The sequence below is a fragment of the Nomia melanderi genome, chromosome 8, assembly GCF_051020985.1.
Source record: "Nomia melanderi isolate GNS246 chromosome 8, iyNomMela1, whole genome shotgun sequence".
NCBI classification, from domain to species: Eukaryota; Metazoa; Arthropoda; class Insecta; order Hymenoptera; family Halictidae; genus Nomia; species Nomia melanderi.
This window is the reverse complement of record NC_135006.1, coordinates 11,953,953-11,979,020: the sequence shown is the minus strand read 5'-3', so window position 1 is coordinate 11,979,020 and position 25,068 is coordinate 11,953,953. Positions and strand designations below refer to the sequence as shown.

The 25,068-nt window shown below is 43.7% G+C and overlaps 1 protein-coding gene across 4 annotated transcripts in view; it reads right to left on the bottom strand.

Annotated features, from left to right (window-relative positions):
• LOC143174758 (uncharacterized) overlaps positions 1–25,068 on the bottom strand; it is a 124,175-nt gene that overhangs the window by 46,400 nt on the left and 52,707 nt on the right. Inside the window, exon 1 of one of the 4 annotated variants that reach the window (XM_076369623.1) lies at positions 1,720–1,790. The exons of the other annotated variants lie outside the window; for them this stretch is intronic. Within the exon in view, the coding sequence (XP_076225738.1) occupies positions 1,720–1,732 (13 nt within the window). The 5' untranslated portion in view covers positions 1,733–1,790. Of the gene's footprint in view, positions 1–1,719; positions 1,791–25,068 lie in introns of those variants that run through there. 4 annotated transcript variants of the gene reach the window in all.

Below are 25,068 nucleotides of genomic sequence, written 5' to 3'. Positions count from 1 at the left end.
CTCTTTAGCTGTCTATCGAATTGGTCGATATTCGTTTCTACAGGGACGGAGATTTAGAGAACTCGTATCGTATCGGGGTAATGAGGAGACTTCGATAATTTCTTGTGTGTTACAAGTTCACGGATGCTGTCATTTGTTTATTCTTCGAGGAATTCGATAGATGGCGATAGTTTCAATAATCTATAACGCGAGGTATGAGCAAGTAGAGACTACCTTTAGATCTCTGAAAATTCTTTCTTCGCTAAAAAACGATTACCAGAATCTTAAGTTTTTTAGAGACAAATTCTCGGTTACAGCCAATTCATCGATCTTGATGGAATTAATTTGGCATTGGTTTCGGAGGGTAAATAAGAAAGTATACGGTGGAACGATTAAAAAGAAGCATGAAATTTGCAAAAAGAATAACAAGCTGCGAACAAGTAGAAACCATTTTTAGATATCTGAAAATTCTTTCTTCGCTAAAAAACGATTACCAGAATCTTATGGTTTCTTAGAGACAAATTCGCAGTCACATCCAATTCATCGATCTTGATGGAATTAATTTGGCATTGGTTTCGGAGGGTAAATAAGAAAGTATACGATGGAACGATTAAAAAGAAGCATGAAATTTGCAAAAAGAAGTCTGCGATCCGGAAGTTCTAGATAATTAGCAGAAGTTATCGCCCCACCCTGTATAAACCGCGCGAGAGGCGCTGACTGTCAGCGGTCTCCCACGGATTCGGTCATGGTGCTCGTTTAACCGTCGATAACCATCGAATAAACTGACGGTGATGGCGATAAATCTTGGTCACTCGCGAATGCCAACTCAGACGAGCCGCGTGTACCCGTAGTAATAGGAAGTGACCGGTGAAAATGGGATGCTGGCGAGAGGGATAGGGAGAAAGAGAAAAAACAAGGGTGTTGCACCAATGCGATGGTCAAAGCGTTCAGGATCCTGTGACCTATATGAGTGGCTCGGAATAACGATAGTTCAACTAATGTTTCCGTGGTCTCGGGGAGAAAAACTGTTTTGAAATGACCTTGGATTAATTGAACACTAATATTACAATTATTAATATTAATGATTAACGCTAGAACTACTGGATGTGTGAAAATAATCAATTCCCAATTTCTTCTTTTAGAATTACCGCAAAGGTACAGATACTTCAAGAAACAATTAAAGAAGCTTATTCAGTACTCAAACTGAAATATAAGCCAACTAATATCTTAATAAATTCATAATTATAGTTTTCGTAAAGAAATGTTCAGAAGACGGTTCAAGTGCTCGGTAGTTCTAGTGTTAACCCTTTGCGGACGAATGTCGACATATCGGCGAGAGGAAATGTTCATATTAAGAAGAGTAAATCGCAGACGAATGATTGAATTAGTTAAACAACGAGAGGCCAGCGCGAAGTTTCTCTTTTCTCTATTGATTATGCGATTGGTAGATAATTTAGCTTCGTCCGTTGAAGGTTTCGTACATTTCGAAGAATCTTCGTCCGCAAAGGGTTAATAGCGGTGAATATTATTAATAACATTGTAGTATTAGTATTAGAATTAATAATAATTAATATGATTAGTAATATTGTAGTATAAATATGAATAATTAATAATGAATATTGTTAATAACACTGATATTAGTATTTCAAACCGTCAGATACACACAGTACGTGTCATGAGATAAAAAACATCATCTATTCTTTCATTTGCTCTTCTGTTTCAGTTATGCTCATTATTTACGTGTCAAGATCATCCTGCTTAATGTTGTCTCATTCAGCGCATCGTCTTTTTTGGAACGTGCCCCAGCGTTAGACGGGGTCTTACTGTACTTATAATTACAAGTTACTAGCTGGGACAATTTTATGAGCGACATTCAACGCAGGTTCGAGAGTCATCGTTATTGTATCCAATCCTGGGTCAGTTTCTTACGTAACAGGTGCAATTAACCTGGAGAACCTAGTGCACGATAAAATACAAACTCATAATATTGGTATATTAACGTCACGACCTGCGCTAATTAACCCGTGACCCCTCGCACAATAAAATTCCAGCTCTTGATTGAAGTGCGGATGTTTAGGTGATTACTCATTCTTCCCCGGGGATTTTTTCTCGGTTTTTTGCATGGAAATCGATTAGAGATTCGTTCGATTATGGGCATTGCCCAGTATCGAGCGGAATAAAAGTCCGATCCGCTTTTGTATCACGATTTACAGCAATGAGCTAGGAACACGTAAAAGTTTCACTGTTGCTCCGGTGAAACGCGATTATGTTTTACTGCGACGAGAACTAATCGTTGATTATTTTTTAAATTAGAACGATACCGTGTAACAGTGGGAAAAATATTGCTCAGTCTACGAAGGTTGCGAGTCATACTGTGGAAATCATTCTACCAGTCAATTGTTTCGCGTACACCTGCGAGCAAAAACTGTAAAAATTCAAAGATCCGATCTTCTCGAGGATCTAACGCTCGTCATTTTAAATTGAAAAATCTAACGAAGCTTCTAAAAATGAAGGATTGAATAGACACCGGAAGGAACGAAAAATAATCCAAATAACATATGACGCTGATTACTAAATCAAAAACACCGTTTCTCTAAAAGAAAACAAAAAGCAGCAATCTTAACCCTTTGCACTCGAAAGTCTTTTGCTAGAAGTATTCAACACTGTTTAATAAAATATAGACGATGTTTATTGCAACTAATGTACCTAATTTAATCGATAAATTAAGGGACAAAAGTATTTTACTTTGATACTTCACACAGTGATGCATTATATAAAGTTCAATATTAAACATCAAACTATAATTTTACCGTATCAAATCAAGTGACCGAGGGTCACTTCGCGAGTTCGGAGGGTTAATCCTTTATCGTACAATACGCAATGAAAATTTCAATAAGGTTAGCAAATAAAAATCTCATCACTAGACTACAGATTCTTACATAATTACAGGAAATTCGAGAGTGCAGCACGAAATGCATACGCTAAACAATGCAACAACCATTCCAAATAAACAAGCGACCACAGAGGTCAACCCCTTGACCTATGGACTATATCCCGACTATACTCAACGAAACTATGTCACCGTCAGCAATTTATCTGAAAACTAAAACAACGTACTCATCCTACGCCCTTGTACCCTAAAACTCCAGAACGCGAACAACCATGAAAAAACCATTTCAACTTCCATGGAAAACACAGGCGAACTCCCATTCAGATTCGCCCATTCATTCCGAAGTATCCACCGCGACTCCTACAAGAGAAGAAGAGAAGCGAATCGAACGATGATCCTCAATGAAAAAGTTCTCCCACGAGCAAGGGTCCGGCGGGACCCAGGCAATCGCGCCGCGTCCGAACCCCCTGATCGCCGCGCGAAGGGTTAGAAGAGCCAGGGCCCCGCGTCGCCAGTGGGTGCCGTATATTCCGCGTCGGTGCCGTGAATTTCCGGTCGTATCTCGACGCAATCTCTCCTCGGTCCGCTCCGAGAGATTCTTCTCGATCCGGTCGAAGGCTCTCCGCGCGGGAAGACAACGCGCGTCTCGGCCGACGAAGGAGGAGGTCGTGGCTAGCCGGCGAAGGGAACGAGAAACGCGAACGAAGAGCGGGAACGCGGGGAGGGAGGAGGGGCGGGAGAGAGGTCTCGAGTGGCGAGCGTCGAGAGGAACAGAAAAGAAACACGGTACACTCTATAAATACGAGCGGGTAATTGATTCAGTAATAACTAACTCAACCGAGCCAACGTGAGTCCTGCTCTCTCGCGCATTCCTCACCCTGTTCCCTCCTCGTTTCCTCGACTCCTCGCGTCCTCTCCACCTCCGCCAACCCCTCGTGCCACCCTCCACCCACCATCTCCTTCTCGGCCGGTCGCAGACTCCGTCCTCCTCTTTATCCTACGCGTTTTCACCGGCGTGTCTCTCGCGTGTTCCACGCATAAATATGTATGCCGGTAATAATATAAGCGACGCTAGCGCTGGTGGCGGCATCTGCCGGTTGCTCGCCGGTGGTGTTTCGGGGAGAACGCGCTTTCGCATCGCAGGACCTCGGGGTATCGTACGTCACGGCCTTCCTCTTCTCGAGGGCCGCCACGACAACGTTCCCTCTGCCCTCCTCTTTCCGCGGGAACACGACCCACGGATCGAACCTGCGAAACACCGGCCCAATATCTACTTCCCGTTCGGTCGACGCGTCGGGGGTGGCTTCCGGTACTCGGAGCGGGGAATACGCTGATCGATTGTTTTCGTTGACACGTTACGAAAATCTAGAGCGGTTTGAGTAGTTAACCCCTGGCGTTACAATATCGAGTCAGACTCGTGACGAAGATTTCGAGTGAAATTTAATAAACGAATATTATTAAATTTGTTCCAATGAAAATTACATGTTATTCCTCTGTTAATGATTAGACGAATTTCCTCTGATTTTCAATAAATCATTGAGAGCGAAGTAGTTAGATCGATTACAGTTCAGAAAGAAATCATAAGGGGTTAACGGGTTAAGCGCCATGTCAGTCACTGACTGACGTTTCTGAGTTACTTGAAAACAGTCGTGACACGCGAGATAACCGATGTCGAATGAAAATGAGAATTAACGTGAGTAAGTTGATAATAGTGTAATGCAAGGAGTCTAACGCTAAATCATTAAAAATTGTTCCTGCTTTCTTTCGCTGGGAAAGAATAACTACGGAGAAATGTTCGAGATCTTCGTGGCGCGTGTTAATGGTTTGGTGCCGTAATTCTTAAGTTATGATATTGGTAAGTTAGTCGTGTTACTAGTTTGATTTGACGTCGGTTTCCTCCTTGTGATTGTTTTCTGGTGACTTGAACGAGTCATCGGTGACTACCGTGGTTAGCACCCCTTGCGACGAAGCGTTCGCTGCGTCCAAGCACCTGATTTTCCTGGTGATTATCGAATTCACAATGTGATTTGGATCAGGAAATATACTTCGGTTGCACGAGGGTGGTCACACTATAATCTTGAGGCAAGAAATGATTTTGAACCGTCGGTTTGATCAGTATAAGCGAGTATTTTAACGAATATCTTGGTTTTGGCACTTTATGATTTACGAGCGACGTGTCAGTAAGGGTTGACTTGGATGTCATCGTCAAATTGTGATCACGAGGAAGATTTGAAGGAAGCGCAAGACGTTAATTGTGTACGATTAGCTTGAATCCTTTGCGTTCAAAAGTTTTCCACGAGAAATATTCAACATTTTCCGACGAGCTGTATACGATGTTTTTTGAGATTATCTTAGCGATAATAATTCACACGTACAATAACACGATGTATTCACGATCCAGCCGCGCACCTTTCTTCTGGCCGCCGAAGACTCGCGAACGCCGAGGGAGGAAAGAAGAAAAGATAAAACCCGCGGCGGCATTTATCAACCGCTTACTCGTTCGCGTCTCGTTAGGGCTCGCGCGCAGCGCAGCCGCTCCGCGACGGATAATAACCGAGTGTACCGTGCCTCTAATTGCGCGGGCGAGGGTAGAAACGCGGAGGAACGGCGGCAGTCGGGGTTGAAGTATAGTATCCGTGCTGCAACATTTTATTTTCAATCTCGCATTTTTGCCTATCCTCAGAATGGGATACGTTGCATATTCTACGACTATGTTTGCTCCGAAGTATAACATCCGATGATAGAAGAATAACGTTTCATTCGTGTAAAAAGATATGCCGTACCTATGGAAAAATAAAGATTGCTTGTAGATCTAAGAAATCGACGGAATAACAGAATAAATCATATTATTAATCATAAGGCAAGGGATTAACCCCTTCGTGTAACTAAGTACACCGTATCTATAGAAAAATGAAGATTGCTTGTATTTAGATCTAAATAACACAATAAACCATAAGAAAATTCATATGTTACCGCTAAAATTACCAGGTGAGTCAAAACGATCCACTTCTGATTTTCTCTTACAATGATTAAAGATGTGGCCGACGTTTCTCTGAGGAATGATCAACTCTGCGCACGAAGGTTCTTAGATTTATACAAAACCTTCAACAGACGAAACCAAATTATCTATCAATCGCTAAATCAATAGAAAAAAAGGAAACTACGTGCTGATCTCTATGAATGACCTATTCCGATTTCTTCTTCTTGTTCCGATTAAAGATATGACCGACATTTCTCTGAGGAATGATTAAAGAACCTGTTCCAGCATTAGACAAACTGAATTCTGAATCAATTCTAATCTCAATAAAAACACCCTTACAGTTTCCATACAGAAATTTCAAAAAATATAATTGCTCGGTTTAGTGTTAACCCTTAGTACTCGGAAGTTTCTCGCTAGAAATATTTAGCATCCTTTTACAATACAAAGATGATTCTTCGAAACTAACTCGGAAAATCGCAAATTGAGGAACAAAGCTGTTATTCCACTATTTCAAAGTTCATCATTAAATGTCAGACTTTATATTTTTCCTGCGTCAAATCACGTGGTGACTGAGAGTCACAGGGTGCAAAGGGTTCAACCACGTTCGAAATCTTCGCGAAGGCTCCGCCGCGGTATCACAAGGCAAGCGGTTATCAGGCGTCTGCCGCATTCAAATGGAACTCTTCAGCCCGGAAACTATACTTTATCGCCGCGGCCGGCTTAGGAGGGCCTCTTCGCGGTTCCTCATCGCGCGCCGGATAAGAGATAAGGATCGCGGTGTTGTCGGCCACCGGGGCCGAACAACGCGCGCCACAAGCGTATCGCGGGCCCCGGGTTCTCCGAGGCGGACGGACGAAGAAATACGACGGCGGCGGGCCGGGGGAATTAATACGCGCGCGCCCCGCGCCGGAATATGAATGACGTTACGCAATTATCGGTTAACCCACAAATTGATAAAGAGTTATGGCCGCCTGACGGTGAGAGGCCCGTCTACCCCCGGTCTTTACCTCCTCCGACGTTGAAGCGCCCTTCCTCCCGGCGAGGGATACGCTCGCTAGATCGAAACGCGAGATAAATTCGTAAAATGTATTTAATTAAGCACCGCCGCGCCGGCCTCGCTCGACTGGAACCCTAGAACCAGTCAAAATCACCGGCCTTCGGTTTCTTGTTTTAGGACGCGCTGAAATTACGCGACCGCCTTTCCCTTCGAAAAATCGACATTTTTGTTTGCGCTACGGGCCGAACGTGGAATTGATATTGGAGAAGGTGTACTTCTATCGTCTTCGACTGAAGAATTTAAAACTGAAGAAGTAACTATATCGGAATATTAACCCTTTGTCGGAAGTTTCTCACTAGAAATATTTGAACATCCGATGAGATAAAGTTACCGAGGAACAATTTTTATTTTAATATTTCTCGGGTTGATACATGATACGATGTATAATATTAAACAACAAATTTTATAGGTTTACTGTATGAAATCAAGTGGTGAGAGTATCGAGTGCAAAGGGTTAACCCTCGACAGTTTCTCAATAGAGATATCCAATATTTTCCAAGAGAGAACGTAGCTTTCTTTTTTCCTATTAATTAAGCGATTGATATACAATTTAGCTTTGTAAAGCAGCTTCCTCCGCAAAGGGTTAAAAATCCAATTTCATCGATACATCGCGCAAAGCTTGATGCTATGTCTTCCTAATGTCGCTACGTCGAATATGTCGAGCAAGAGTCACTTCGAGTGCAAAGGGGTTGGCAGTGATTGTCGAGATAATTGAAAGATTATCGGCGGTTCTCGCGTCGGTCTCGTTCGTTGTTCATCCGAGGACATCGTCGGCTGATTCGAAAATAGAAAAAGCAACGGCGCAGCTCGAAGAGGACCGAGAAAAAGAAAAGCCCGAGGAACCGATTTACCACCCTGGGCTCGCCGAAATACGAAGAGACGCCTAATCGCCGGCGAGCGGAGGGGATTTACGAGGGAACTGGTAGCAGTAATATCTGGCAAATGTATAATTAACGGCGGGCCGACAGGCCGGTTCGAAAAAATGCTGAAACTCGAGCTCCCATTGGGCGCGGCCGCTCCCGGGATGAGTGATTTTCGTCGCCCCCGGGGGGAGAACCAATTCCGTGATCGATCTGCCCGATCGATTGTTCTACCTGCCCGCTGCCGGCCGATCGAGGAAACCGTGCGGCGCGGCGCGCGCCGAGCTGAGCGGAGCCGTTCAATTACAATGCAAACACTAGAAATCAATCTGCGCCGAGCGTCGAATCAATAAAAGATACTGTTACGACGGATAGAAAGCTTCCAGTCGGGTGAGAGGGAGGTATGGGGGGGAGGGAACACTTAACACTTAAATAACCGGCGTCGCATTTTTGCGACGTTTACGAACGACCGGCGCGGCGTCGAATTTTTCCTGTCTGCGATATTGGACTTGCCACGTCGGTGTCTTTATCAAATCGGCCTGCCTTAAATCACCTGTTACGAGCGTGTGATTTGATTTCAGCTTGGTTTCGGCGTGGCCTGCTGATTGTGTATGTATAGCTGCAAATTAAATAGCCGGTCGTTTAAGTGTTAATCAGAGGAGCCTTGTTATAGGCTCGAACGCGGCTTGAACGTACGCAAGAAATCGACGTTTCCGCGTGGAAATGAATCGTGAACCTTTTGGAGAGTTCGATCGTTTTAATTGAGATCTTTTTCTTTTATCGTCGGGAAATGGGAGTGTGTTAAGTCTTGTGTGTTTACCCGAGTTTTTATCGTCGCGGAGGAATGAAAAATTACGTTACGACTTGAATAGATGTCCTAGTTGGATGATTTATGACAATTCTATAATAAATCCTAACAATTTGCGATCGATCTCACAACGTACCATGCCAAAATACTTCGAAATGTAACAAAGAAGTTAGATTCTTTTTGAATCTAGCCAATAACTCGCTCGAATACTAACGGTCTACAAACATTTCAAGCTACACTAATTCCCCAGAAGAAGCAAAGCTTCCAAACTCCATAAACTGTTACCTAAAACGTTTACTCTAAAAGAGCCAATCAGCTAAGTATCAAGTTTCTACCATTATCTCCGAGCAACCCCAAAAATATACACTTTCGCTGCCACAATGGTCCCACGGGGCCGAAGCTTCGAAATGGCCTGAAAGCAATTACAATTCATACAACTGACGCCGAATAAAAACGTTCAATAGCATAGATACCTAGATAACAGTGTAACGTAAGAATTACGATAGCAAGTAATTAACAATTATTCCTTTCTATCCTCACTAATGCTTTTCGTGGAAACGTGTTCTCCCCGAAGCTCCTCCATAAACCCTCTAAACGAGAGCTAGCCAACCTTTGCATACCATACGCGAATTTTGTTCACAGACAAGTTCAGATGCGCCATAAAACTCGAGCACCTCTTCGACCTTCTTACGTTCACGGTTGCGGTAGGAAAGTGGAGATAGGAGGAGGATCTGCTTCGCTTAGAGGAGGAAAAGGAGCAACTCAATCTCGCAGTTAAATTAATTAATTCACGTGAGCACAAAAGGCGCACGTTCATCGGAGCACTTAAAAAGAATAGGCAGACGCACGGATGCAATCCACTTGTAATCATCCAGTGCGCCACGGTTTGGCCACCTCCGCTCTAAACCCAGGAAACAAGAAATCCTCGGCCGAATCCTCAACGACCGCTCCGATCAGCGAAATCAATAAAATCCGCGGTCACATGCACGAAACAGCCCTAAAAACCCAACGAATGGCCCGAATAGGTCTGGAACGGGCCGCGGCGGCGTGTCCCGGGTACGGCAACGAGACGGGGGCGGGGAAGGGGGCGACGGTCTCGCGAGTGGAGGGAGAGGCGAGAGGAGCGTCGGCCGCGGACCTCACCGGGGCAAAACTGGTGTGGGGCTAGGTGTTAAAACACGGTAATTAACAACGAAGAACGCCGCGCACGGAACGAAAGAGGACGAGAGAGACCACCTTCGGCCGCCTCACGGTGGCTACCAAGATTTACTGCCAAATGGCGGCGTATTTATGAACTACGCCTCGCGCAACCACACCGCAGGGACACGTAGCGCGGGGCGGCCGCGGCCTGGCCTGTGTAATCACACGCACGCACGAAGACAGGCCCGTGGGGGCCCCAGCCATAAGGGCCGGCGAGTGGAGTGCTAACCGGCCATCGATCATGTTTCGTGGATAGTTAGGAGCCATGAAACATTCATGCACGATCGACCACCCATCGCAGCTCCGAGCCTCTTCTCGCTCCGACCCGGCGATCCGGGCGCCCAGAAGAAGGCCGGTAACATCCCCGGATGGCAAGACCGGTTGATAGTCACTGTCATCTAATTCGGGCATTTCAATTTCTGCATATGGATCGCCGTACTCTGGGTCGGGCTAACTAGAACGACTGTAGAACGCTGCACGCAGGTTTCGCAGTGTCCATCCACGTGAAACTGCACGTTTATGCTGTGTTTGTGATTCCGAGGAAAGCTTTCAGGTTTTCCTCTAATACGGAAGTTTTTCGCTTGAAATATTCTATACTTTCTAAATAAATGTAGGCGAGATTCTTTGAAATGAGTTTAATAAGAGATCAAATTGGGTGAAGCTATTTTCTTTCAATATTCCACGTATTGATAAAGTTAATGGTAAATAACAAGGTTTATAATTTTTGCTGTATCGAATCATCTGGCGCCTGGGAGTCGCCTCTCGAGTGCAAAGGGTTGATCACTGTACTCGGTGTCTGGTGTGGGGAATGAATGTGGAATAACTTTATTCTTTACTAGATATCTACTATGATTAATAAGCATTGTTTCCCATTGGATTCTGTGTAACTTCTATCGATTCACTAGAAACTACAGATTCTGTATTAGAATCTATCTCCATTTCTGGTGATCGTTTGTCACTATGTGCAGAGTACATTCGCGTATAGAATCTATTTATCCTTCACAAGTGTTTACAACCTCAATTTTAATTCACGTTACAGAGTCCATTAACCAGCTCTATTAACCTCTTCTATAATATCGAGTCATACTCGTAATGAAAATTTTCAATCGACTTCGACAAATCTGAATGTTATTTATTAGTTTTCGTATAAAGGAAATATTATTTGTCTATTATCAATCTTTAATCTTCGAAACAAACGTAGACACGGGATAACCACAGATTCTTTCCTTTCTCTGGTAAATTATTAACAATAAAGTAGTTCCATCGAGAACAGTCGCGGAGAGATCACAGGACAAGGGGTTAATGATACAAACAGTAACGTGGAGCCCTGACAATAGCTCAAGGACATCCAGAGGTAACAATACTCAAACATCTACAGCAACGGTGACGCCTCGATTTGGACACATTGTCGTCACCGGCCAACCGGCGCAACGAAGAACGGGACAGACCGAAGTATAACAAACATGGCGTCGAGTCCTCCCCAGAGCAGCGCGGAGTAGCCCGAGCCGTCCAGGGACACCCGAAAACAGTGAATCACGACGAGTCGCGGAAATTGGTTGGCCCGACGCGGACGTCGCGGAAACGAATCGTGATCGACGAGCGTTCGTTAGCGGAACGAGCGGTGTTAACTCTTTGAACGGCGTGGGGAGGGGGTCGAAAAACGAGGGCCCTGTTTAGACGGTCGGAAGAGCGCCGACAGTACGATGAACGGCCCGCGGAGGGAGGAAGGTAGGGGAATTGAAACGAGAACGGGGGAGGAGGGTCAGTGAAAAAAAGACGGGAAGAGGGACGAGCGGTCTCGTGGGAGCAGGACGGAGCAAGGGTTAGGCGGAGGCTTCGAGAGAGAGGAAGAGAGGACAGAGAGAGAAACAGAGAGAGAGAGAGCGAGATAGAGAGGGGCGGGGGGAGAGAGAAAGTTAAAGGGGAAGAGCGAGAGATAGACGAAGAAAGAGGAGAGCGAAGGGATGGGAGGACCACGTCAGACCCTTGGGCCGTCATAAACAATAGCAAGGAGTAATTGATTCTCTAATAACTTAACGCGCCAGCACGAGGTGGCCACTAACAGCCTTAGGTAGGCATAATGTATTATAGCCGGCAACAACTCGACTGCCAAGGAGGAGGCTTCGACGAGCCCACGGCCTACGAGCGCCTACGAGATTTAAGGCTCCGTGCCAATAATAAAGCAGCCACCTTGGAAAATGGCAAAGAGCCCTCTCTCTCTCTTTCTCTCCTTCTCTCTCTCTCTCTCTCTCTCTCTCCCTCTCTTCCTCTTTCTCTTTCTTCGGCCCGTTTGCGGGTTTGTTGCGCGCGAGCCACGAGGAAACCCACCACCACCACCACCACTGGCGGGTCCGCGGCGCGATATACGATCTTCCGCGGCGATCTCTCTTCCCCGGGTCTAGCGGGGAAAAGAAATCACGATTTTGTCAAGGGGAATATTCCACCGTGCGAGCCTCTCGAGAGATCGATGGGTAAAGGCGTTACGAAGGAGTTTCGAGTTAACCCGTTCGATGCGTTTTCTCGGTGGTTCTTCGGTTTGGAGGTCAATGATTCTTGCGTCGAGCTGGATCCTTCGGAAGATGCGTTTGATGGAGTTTGATGGATGCTGGGTACGAACGGAACGGTGGTTTTTGTGGATTTCTCAATGTAGAGTATTCGGTAGAAGCGTGTTATATATTTTTATTGGGTGTCTAGGGTGTATTAATTGCTTGCGTGAATTTGTAAGTTGGCACTCGAGTCATGGACGTTTCAAATGGATGTTACTCGGTTCCTTTGAATTGGAATGAAATATTCTTCTCTTACCGATTATTATATTATCGGGGGAACGTAGACGCAGAATACGCATAGAATTTCTCTTTTTCAATGAATTGTTACTGTCAAAGTTGTATCGCTGTTGAGAAATAAATCGCAGGGCAAGGGGTTAAGGATGAGAGGCAAAGATACACCCATTCTCCGAGTGAAGTTCGACGAAAAAGGATCTGCAGGAAATTTACAACTTCAAAGCTTCGACTGTTAATCTAAGAATCGACTGTAATTTTCCTTTCATCCGTGAGATGTAACATAAGTGCTCGAAGAACTTGAATTCTGTAATTTCCGTGTATCGAAGAAAGTCGTATAGAATTTTGATGTGCTCGCCGATGCGGCGGTCGACGCGTCAAAAGTAAATGCAGGATGTGAACACGAAGGTACGAGGGAACGGATGGACTCGGGTCAGTCGGCGCGGAAGAAAAATGGCGGTGAAAGGACGAAAAGCCGCGGGAAAGGACTTGATTCACCGGTGGTTCGGCACAGAACAGCCACGGGGTACGTGGTTCGCGCGCGCCGGCACGACGCGGCCTGTCATTAGGCCGGATATATCTCGCGCCGGCAACAACAGATCGCAAACAAGAAATGACATCGACGGGCTCAGGTCTCGCGGCCATTAACGCGTCTGCGCGTACACCGACAACGTCGGCCGCCTCCTACACCCTCGCCGAGACGCCAACCCCACCGGCAACTGGTGCGCGGCCGGACGATTCGTGAGAAATCTCTCGCGGCGCGTTTGCACCAACCGAACCAATGCGAACGAGCTACGTTTGCAGCAAAGACGAGAGATAAACGTGGGATAAGGATGATTTGATGAGTTGAATTACTAATAATAAAGATTCTGTAAAGTAAGATTTCTTAAGAACTTCGGATGAAGACACTGGAAGGTTAATAAATGAGTTTGAGCTTTCAGTTTGACGTTGACATTGCTAGCCGTTGAATGATTAGTAATAGAGATTCTATACAGTAAAGCTGGTTCGTTTAGGGTAAAGATATTGGATGGTTGATAATTGATTGTCAGCTTTTAATTTGACGATGTTGATACTATTAGCTGTTGATTTATCGGCAATAAAGATTCTATACAGTAAAGGTGGTTCGTTCAGGATAAGGGTAATTTAGGATCAAAGAATTGAAAGGTTGATGATTGATTTTTGGCTTCTAATTGGACGATATCGATACTGTTCGCTGTTGAATCATTAACAATAAAAATTCTACACAGTTAAGGTGGTTTGTTTGGCAAAATAAGAACTGAAAAGTTGATAATTGATTTGGAACTTCCAATCGTATTCGAAAGTCAATCACGCAGATGATATGGTGCAAGGTTGAACCTGATTCCGGACGGGGAGTTGAATCGATGTGCGGTATCGCTAACGATTCCCCGTCACCGGAGAAGGGGTGGCGTTTGGATAAATTAAAAAAAATTGATTCGTACGGAAATCAGACTCGCGAACAAAGGGGCACGTTAGTGGCTTCGCGAAAACGGGGGGAGCGTCTGTAATTATCGGTGCAACCAGACCTAGCCGACGGAAAATAGTCCAAATTGAATTACCCTCCGCGCGGAGATCGGTGTAATTGTGTAGATGTTAATCGACGAGCGTAAAACGATTCTTCGAAAACAATTTCAACAATCTCATAAAATACCAAACAGAATCTCGTATCCTCTATACAAAATTTCCTCCAACCTAGAATACTATAAAATTTCGTTTAAACGTTAATACCATAAAATAATCGATATTACCAACGTCCATAAACGCATCGTCTACATATCGAAATTTCTTGTGTATACACCTAATCTGAAGCTATCCAATCAGCTCAACAGAATCTTCAAACTTCCCTCGAAAACGGAACGTCGAACAAGAAAACCTTCGTTTTCTACTCCGACTTATTCGACTATCAAAACTGATTTCACTCTATTGAATGAACTGCCATTACCACGTCGACTGCCACGATAATTTCGAACGTTTTGCGTAACAATACATATTCCTTCATAACAAAGGCAAACGGTAGAAATAATTATCAATGCCTTGATACATTACACGTGTTACACTATCATCCAGTGTTACTAAGTATCTTTATTCAATATCAGTTTTCTTATTGTAATTGTATTTAAGCAATTTTCAAGGTCCAATCACCGGTGGCCACCGTGACAATCACCGTGTTAAACTATAAGTCGGATTTCTATTGTCTCCGTCTTCCCATATTTGTAACATGTATTCGTACGTTACAATAGAAGCGCCGTTTCATAGTGAAACGACAAGATTTTGGCCAATTTAATATTTTCGCACCTAGAATCACCCTGGTCCGGTCGTACTCCGGCTGTCCTGCCACACCCTGTATATACAACGACCTGTGGTACCCGTGTTAAAGGCTACGCGGAGAATATAGGCGGGCCGGTGAACGCGGCGCGAATAAGGTGTACGTCAACGTGACTAAAGAGGCCTCGTTACCATAATCGTCGATGCAGGGGGCTGGGTAGGTGATGTATTCTTAAATCTGGCAAGCCAACACCTAAACACGGTCATCATCGGTTCGCGGTATAATAAGATCACACCGTGGCCGGGGCCCCGAACGGGCCCAGCTCGTGACCCTCTCGCGTCTGCGGTATACACTCACGAACACAAGTTAAGAAAGAAAACAGTTTTTAATCAACATACACTGGCCCACGAAAGTATCACATTGGTAGAAAGTCTCGTCGCATATGTTGTTCATAATTCTGAACGAAGACGAATACTTAGTTGGATTAAGCATCGTTGAACCATGCGTCACTATTACTATTCGCTTCATTTATTCGTAGATACAACGAAACGAACGTTCTCTTTTAAAATATATTTATAGACACGTTTGTACTCATCGAGTAGTAAATATTAAATTTCATAGAGTACATGTAGATTACAGTTTCATTGAAATATAGCAATATAATCTGAGGTAGACTCATTATATTACTTCAATCATTTTCTCCGCGAATATTGGTAGTAAAATAAGTTCGACCTAACGAAACACTGGTTTACGAACTTTATGATATCTATAGTAGAAGCATTGTATTCGTCGAATAGTAAATATTCTAAAATTTCATAGAGTACACATATAAATTCCGTTGAAATCGAGCAGTATACATCTAAAGTAGGGTGATTTCCTTACTTTAATTATTTCCTCCACAAATATTAGTAATCAAATAAATCCGGTTGCAGGTAAACATGTTCCAACTGCAAATTGAAATAGAATTTGTTGAGAACATGTATGATTGAATAAGAAGTTTTGCTATTTCACTGCACAAGAGAAATAACACGAAAAGGATGTTGAATACATCCCAACAAACTTCTGTTGCAACCCAATGCATTCTTGGATCAGTGTCACGAAGCATTCAGTGTAACCTCAGCCTAAGGAAATCACGTATAAACGACAGCCGACGTGAAACTGTTAATTTTTGTCGACGAGTGTACTAACTCGCACCTTTCCAATCTCTATCTCTCTCCCTCCAACCCTTCGCCGAATGATCTTCCCCCTTCACGTTCCGTTTCCAGCAACCCCCGGCCATCGTCCACCCGGAGGGCGAGGAGAAAGGACGAACGAAGAAATTATCGGCGGTTTAAAGATGATTTTCTGCGCGGGCCCTACTCCTCCCTACTCTTATACCCCAGTGATCCCGGCGCGCCGCCCTTACACACACGTTGTACTTTGTTGCCTCGTTATTAAGGCTATCTCGCCGCGCGGATCACCGTAATACGCCACGTAATGCGCGACAATTCCGGTGATTTGCGCCCGGACAGCCGGAAGTCCCGGTCGAACGGGTCCGAGAGAGATTTTTCACTTTTGGGGGTCAGTTCGATCGGTTTTACGTCATCTCCGATTTCCGGGATAGTGGTCGGACAGAATGAATCGGGCACCATTCAGTTGAGAATTTCTGTTCGTCGGAATGAACGTCGCTTAACCCTCTATAAGAATATTTTTCGTGACTACGGGAAAATAGTGCAAAACTAAGAAATGTCAGTCTGTTAATACAAATTAAAAATTTATTGTATTAAAACGAATATATCTTGTAATTGAAGTTGCAATGAGCTCTCACGCTTGAGCGTGTAACAGTTGAAGCGATTAATTAATTTTATTCGCCACTTCGTTGCGCGAAATGAAGTGATTCAACGAGATGCTAATATATTAACTAAGGAAAACTAAAAATATTAAACCACAGACTCACATTGTAACGTACAAAATATACGATCGAACTCTCCAAGAATCACTAAACTCCTCGAAACTACCAAAGAATTCAACCTTCATGCGAACAACTGTACATATACCAGACTGCACATTCCGAAATTGTCTTTAATTTGTTATATCCTCGTGACAATCTTACCGAATGACTTCAAATTTCCATTTCCTCAACCGTTTTCCATCAATCTACGTTTTGAAAGTGCATTTATAATACTGAAATTTAATCCTTTCGACAATATTTTCCATTGCAAACATTCATTATTTTCTGACGAAATATTAACAGTATTATTTGCAACTTACATAGAAACATCTTGTATAAATCATAGGGCAGAGTTGTTTCATTTCCGTTTCACGTGTTAACACTTAGGCGACTGCCTAAAAAGAACTATAACCACAACCTCCTCCATTATCTTCAATTGAACTCATTCAATGAATTCGGTTAGAAACTGTTTTGTAAAAACAAGAACCGTATTTGATGAATTGCAAATAATCCCACATCAAGACTGACTAAATAACAAAAGAAACGATAAACAGAATAAAAGGCAATACGTTGCTAAGTGAAAAGTGGGAGATCTCCCCATTCGGTCGGCTAAGTGTTAGAATCTTCTTCAACATTTTATATCGAATCTTTCATTTTCCAATTTCGTTGCGTTCAATCGAATGGCAACTGAAGGTGATTTTCACCAAACATTTCGATTGTCGGCGAACGACGAAGCGAACGCTTAGTTAAAAATCGGACAATGTCTCCATAAGATGCTAACGCTTAGCAATCGCGGCTGGCCGGAGAGTGGTAGGGGGCAAGGCCAGGACAATTTGCATTCGGATAATTTGGATGTCACAAAATTTTACGAGCCGATCACCCGGTACCTGGTACTCGATACCCGAAGCACGTCCCTCACCCGGCAGACGAGGACGGAGAAAGAAATTATCGGCGATTTAAAGCTGATTCCCTGATCGGTCGACGCCTCCTCGGCCTGCACACTCGTACCCACACGAGTGCGCGCGCGCGTTATACGCCGGTACGCGGCACACCGACGTTATCCCTCGGCGCGGTTATTACGGTTATCACTTTCCAATCACTGTAATACGCTCTTAATGCGTGACGATTCCGATGATTTGTGTCTCTCGGGTGTACGATAGGCGGAAGACCCGCAGAAACATCCTCGTGCCTTATAATTTCGGGAACGACACTAACGAATAGCGGGCATTTTCCTATCGGCCCGGTCATCCGTTTCTTATTTCTCTCACCTGCTTGGCGAGATGTTGCCGGATGCTCTGGCGAAAGAAACGATGGATTCCACGCTGTGTAACGGGTCTCCAGGGAAGAGGATTTATACTGAGCGTGCTCTAATTCGGTTATAAGGAAGGAAGGTTGCAAAGATCTTGAAGTTTGGGTGACTTTAAACTATGCAGTGGATTTATATTGAGTGTGCTCTAATTCGGTTATGAGAAAGATAGGAAAATTGTAAAGATCTTGAAGTTTGGGTGACTTTAAGCTATGCAATGGATGTATACTAGAGTTTTTGGTTCAGAAAGATGAAAGATTGTGAAGATTTTGAAGTTTGGGTGACTTTGAACTATGCAATGGATTTATATTGAGTGTGCTCTAATTCGGTTATAAGAAAGACGAAAGATTGCAAAGATCTTGAAGTTTGGGTGACTTTAAGCTATGCAAGGGATGTATACTAGAGGCTTTGGTTAAGAAAGATGGAAGATTGTAAGGATGTTGAAGCTCAGATGACTTTAAGCTATGCAATGGATTTACAAGCAAGTGGATCTATACCGAATACATTCTATTTCGGTTATAAGAAACATAAGAATCGTTTCGAATTTGAAATTCGAGTAACACTGAACTGAGAATCTCTCGAAATTGTGTAAAAAGAGAGTACGTTAATCAAAGATCTCGAATATCAATGCTAGCTGCGGAATGCGTTAGAGATACCCACGTCAGACTCGTTCTGCTCTGAAAATAAATTAATTCGGTGACATTCTGAAGTCAATCGAAATCTCGGTAATCTATTCTTACAGTTCGCAGAAGAAACTACAAATCGCTTAATTTTACTCGACAGTTGGCAGCGTTCGGTCCGCGCCTCGGAGAGCAAAGAATCCGAGACCCTATCGGAGGAAACCGATGTAGGAAATGAGCGTCCTCTGAGGACACTTCGCCGCGCTAAAATTGTCCAGGATCGTCGGTGACGCCGACGGGAAGGAACGGCCGTATAACTTTCTCCCCGGCGCGGCGCGGCGCGGCGGGAAAAGCATAACTTTACGGCCGCGTTTCTGTTACATTGGAAATTCCGCGGGCCGATTTTTCAGGCAGGGGCCGGTTAAACGCGCGGCCGCAATCGAACCCTTCATATTGGCTTGAACCGCCTTCGCGAGGGCCGCGACGCGACGCGGGGAATTGAATGGCCATCGGTCGCCGGAAAGAAAGCCGGGGAACCAAACGGAGAAAATAAGGCCTGATACACACTATCGGTCCGCTCAATATTGTTCCGTTGTTTATTGTTCTCGAGCGGTGGTGGCTCGCGTATAGGCACCGTGGAACTGTGCCACCCCTAATTTCCGCTTGATATTATCGATAAACGTTTAATATAACGGGTCCTTTTTTCTTGAATCCTTTCTTTATACTTGTACAATATACCCTGCAAGTTTGACCTTGAATGACCTTGAGTCATAACTCGTTGAATTCCTCTTGAAACGCACTATTTGATGGTGGATAAAAAGAATGTGTCATTCCATTTAAAAAAAGAAAGTTGGCCTTCACCTCACCTTGGAGTGTCCACCAGGAAAAATATTGAACAACTTTCGTTTGAAACATTTTTGCGTACAATCAATATTTTCGGAGATATTCGACTGTAACGCTTTGTAATCTCCACCCTGTATAATCCTTAAGCATAATGTCTTCTGAAAAAGAGACGAACATTTTAAAGCAAAGGTTAAACATTTTCTAGAGCACCCCCATTAATTTTAGCTACTGTTCTCGAGGAACGAGGATGGAGCGAGATGGAAGTTTGGACAGGATTGACAATGTGATCGCGTGCATCACAAATAAGTACTGTTGTAGAAAAGGAGTCCGGACTTTGAACGTTGGTAACTGCTACCGGGATCAGAGCCTTAAGCTCTTAGGACTGAAGCCTAGAACTGCAAACGCTGGTCTTTAATGCCCAAGGCTGTATGTTCGAAGACTCGAGCTGGCCTGATTCTTCGAGCATAAAGATTCGAGCTTTGGTGCCTCTTAGATTGAAGTTTCAGAGCTTGAAGATTGAGCTTTGAAAACTCAGCCTTTAAAGCTGATCTCTATAGTTTCGAAAGTTTCAGAGCTTCAATATTGAGCTTTGGAAACTTAGTCTTTAGAGGTGAGTTCCATAGCTTCGAAAATTCAGATTTTAAAACTGAGCTCTATAGTTTCGAAGGCTTCAGAGCTTCAAGATTGAGCTTTAGAGACTTAGTCTTTAAAGCTGAGTTCTATAGCTTCGAAAATTCAGATTTTTAGGATGAGTCCTATAGTTTTGAAAACTCAGACTTTAAAGCTGAGCTCTGCAGTTTCGAAGGCTTCAGAGCTTCAAGATTGAGCTTTGGAAACTTAGTCTCTATAGCTAAGCTCTATAGCTTCGAAAATTCAGATTTCAAGGCCATAGCTTTAAAAACTCAACCTTTATGGCCAACCTCTACAGCTTCGAAAACTCAGCATTCAAGGTTGAGCCTCGAAGCTTCGGGGCTGAGCCGTTAAGGTTCAACTTTAGAGCTCCGAAGACTCAACGTTCAAGGTTAAACCTTGAAGCTCCAAAGACTCGAGATTCCTACGACACTATAACCAATTCAATAATATTTGATAAAACGAATCGAAAGCTGACCGATAGTGTGTATCGGGCCTAAGGAGACACGTTTGGAAGGAACGGGAGGAGAAAGAAAGAAGACACGACGACCATGAAGAAGACGGCGACGAAGAAGAAGAAGAAGAAGAAGAAGAAGAAGAAGAAGAAGAAGATCGAGCAACAAGATCTCACGAGGTATCTCGATAAATCCCTTCCGCTGGACAAATAACGACAAGGCTCATTACTATAAACACGTCTCGCGTGGTCTCTGCGTGTGGCACGTCGGGTTCTCCGTTCTCCCCGACTATTTATTTTTATATCTACATGCCTGCCCTTTTTTCCACTCCCTCCCGCCCTCCCCACCTCCCTCCCGCCCTCTCTGTTTCTCTCCCTCGCGCGTTATTATATTATATACCGAGACACATCCCTCCTAATCGTGGCCGGGAGAGCATGCCCGACATATTTGTCCGCGCACGAAACGCGATAAATAATGTGAACGAGATCGAATCGCGGGGTCGTTGTCGTCTTTATTCCTTTTAGTTGCGTTCTTTGCGCGGCTCGCAGCGTTCCGGGCGTTAACAATAGACGCCACGGCGATTCTTCGGGCAAAGGTATGTCCGACGAACTTTTCTTGCGAGATTCTAGTTTCGAGAGCGTAGAGCTCGCGCACGTCCGACGCGGGAATATAGTCTTCTCGGAAAGTATTTTTATGCTAACGAGACGATGCCGGTGGAATGTTTTTTATACGGAATACCGAGAACGGAGTTTAGAGTTTCATCGGTGGCAGTTACAGTTTCCGGGATTGTACGTTTATGATGGTAAGTAGAAGCAGCGGGTAATGATCAGACGCTGCCAGGTAGTCGTTTTAAGGGAACAGTCGGCAAGATTTGCAACGGAACTGGGAATTCATAGTTTTATGGCGAGTGGAAGGAGTAGGCGATGGTCAGACGCGTTTATTAAGTTCATTGACTGGTCGTACTTGCCTCGAACGCTGTCAATCAGAAGTTTCCTGTTTATGTTAGTAACAAAATGGATATACTACTTTCTAAAGAAATAAATATCCCTTAATAATGCGTGCCACGTAATTTACTATGACGAAACGGTATCCCTACCGTAACTAAAGTAGAAAGTAACGATTCCGAGCGATTTACTTTCAAGATTTCTAATATCTAATGTCGGGGTTTCTATGTATCGAATAATGTATCAAACTTTTGTACAATGTACAATACATCTTTAAATCTTCGCCCTACGATTCGCATTCACAGCTGCAATTGACCCACTTAATAATTCAGTACAAGAACAAAGGATCCTAATAATGTTCCATTTCAACCAAAAGTAATTGAACGACATTCACATTTGTTAAACTATATTCGAAATCTTCGCCACGAGCCTAATGCTCAATTGACTTATTAAATAACTCACGACCATTTACCCACGATTAGACACTGTAGTCAGAAAAATTTTAAATATTAAATATTAACACTAGAACTACCAACCAGGCAAGTTGACTTTTCCAAACTGTTCTACAGAAACCCCAATAGTGCATCCATCGAGACTTCGATCACTCAAAACTTAGTTTGCGTATTACTAAAACAATTTCTTTCGAAATTCCTTAGAGAAGAACCTATTGTTTCTTCAATAATTCTAAAAGAAGAATTTAGGAATGGCTTATCTTGACCCATCTGGTAATTCTAGTGATAAAGATGCATTACTATAAACAAAAATTTATACTTCCATTAATGTTAATCTAACGTTCGTGAAATTCTTGTACGATACTAAGAACATGTTAGACTTCCTTTATTAATAATAAAATCAAGAATAAATCTTTCGCGAGCGTGTGAAGGAGCGATATATCGCTCGTTGTCACTCAAAGGGTTAAACACGTAAGAAACATGTACCAACTTGAACGTGTTAAACGATAGACTCGCTGTTTTCGTTGGATTTTCATCGTGCAAACTCGCGAGGTGCCTCGATATCGAGGCGAGGATTTGCCTCTCGCGCCGCGTCCGTAGGTGTGAATTAATTACAATGACTGGTTCGACTTTTACGGGAATCGGTCCGGCCCGTGTCACGGAAACATAACGTCGCGGCGCGTCGATGCTCGTTTCGTTGATTTCATACGGCGATTAAAGATCGCGTTACATCACCGTCGCTCCATTTTCGCGCCGCTCGTATTTTTCGCTCTGGTTTTCCTTAATTCTCTTTTCTATTTTACTCGCTCATTCATCTATTTGTGCAGTGCTTTGGTAACTCGATCCCTTATACGTTTATCTATTTAACAATGCTTATACGCTTACCTATTTAATCATACGTTGACTGCCACGGGGATGTTCAGTGTTTTGTATATCACTCCCTAACAACGGTATTAGAATCAATTAATAATTCAGCGCCAGTTCTTAACCTTCCATGGGCTGAATTTTATTTCGCGACCATGACAAAATTCATGAAATCAACAAGTATCAACCTACGAACACAAACTTAATAATCCTCTTCAGACGTTGAATGTTCTCGCTTACATGTACAAAAGTTTCAGTCCAATTATTTAATTCCATCCGTGATTACGCGGTCAAACAGTAAATAAATCAACGAAATCCCAATACATCGATGTACGACTTCAAAGTCGCACGAGTCCATGGAGCGTCAAGTCCTATTATTTACTCGCGCTGCTGAATCGATTTGCTTTCTAATTGATTTTGAGCAACATAGGAACGCCGAACATCGACAAGCCTCAGTCCTACGACCGAGTGAAGGGAAGATATATCACGGAGAATAGAAAGCAGCGAAGATAGACAGAAACACGAGGGCAACAAGCGAAAGCAAAGGAAAGTGGACAATTCTTTTTTTCTGTCTGCGTGCAATTATTCCTCCTCCTTTCTGGCTTTGAATTATCCTCTCTATTCTCTCGCTGTTCCTTCTGTTCGCTCAGATTCTCGAGCGATAACGAGCGGAGCCATCGGCGTCGACCGGCGCTCCGACGAACCGGCACGCATCGGCACCGATCGATATGTCAATTAATTTTCATAAAGAGTCCCACGGTTCGTAACGGACGACCAGGGGGAGAGACGAGCGCGCCGTGCCCGGCGCACCTGGCCAGATTGGGGTTTCGCCTCCCTCGAGTTCCTTTTTGCTCGCTGCCTCCGCGCTCGTCCATTTTCTGACTCGTTTTCTCTCGTCCGGCGGCCGTTTCATCGCGATGTTTTTTTCCACCCGCCGATGTTACGACGCGAACGGACGGTGATTTTTTGATTGTCCGTTGCGCGCGAGCGTCGCGTAACGCCGTCCGGCGATTTATGATACGCGACACTCAGCGGGGAACGTGGCGAAACGTTCAAGGAATTCACGGTTACCGTGCGTTTGGCGTTCTTGCTGCAGCATCGTCGCGTTACGTTGCCACTTTGTTGCGTGATATTAATCTCGGGGAAATAATGTGCATCCCAAACGTCTAGATAGGAGTGGACAGAAACCGTGTTTGAAATTGAAACTCTCGAATGGGCAGTTTCGTTGGTTGACACGTTAGTCGACACGACTGTCACGAGAGTTCCGAGTTTTTGTGCGGTAATACTTATTCCTACGTAACGGAGGCAAAGGTTGTTAGAAATAATTACTGATCATTTGTATTCGCGATATTCATACTATTAATTACTTCCATTCGACATCAAGTTTCATATTGTTATTAGTTCCTACGTAATTCCTACGTAATTGCTACACAATTTTCTCGTTCTAGAGAGAATAAGAGAATTCCTGTCGAATGAAAATACTTACTGACGTAAATAACTGGATCGTGTTATAACACAAGAACTGTGACAGCGAATCGCTAATTATTCTAATATCATTTGTCCGTGCTATGATAGAGTAACGTTATACGAAACGTTTAATACTCTCGTAGCAGTCACGTGTTAGTCTCTCTGAAGAACGTGTAGCCAACTCGTCGAACACCAGAAAATATGCTAACAATTATATACAAAAAATGAGTAGTCTTCAAAGTTAACCCTTTCTACTCGAGAGGTGACTCTCAGTCACCACACGATTTGACACAGCAAAACTATGAAGTTGAATATTTAGTATTTTAAATAACACTTCGTATCGCTATGTGAAACATTGAAATAAAAGAGCTTTAATTTCTGTGAAATAAATGCTTAATTTATCTGTTCCCATAAAGGTTAACGATCGTCCGTTTAGATCTAGAAAATCAAATGTTTGAAACTATTATTAGCAACCAGAATCACCTAATTGAATCAATCAAAATCGATCCAGACGTTGACCAAATAATGTTTATAAAATTCATCCCGTGAATTTAGCGTTGAATCAGTTTCAAACAATGTCGACTACTGGTCGGGAAATATTGCATATTTCCAGTGAAAAACTTCCCAGCGCGAGGGGTTAAAAACCGCTGTTCCGTTAGCAGTTATACTGGGTCACACCTGACCCAGAGCGTCGAGAGCGTCGAAACGAGCACCGCGTCCGC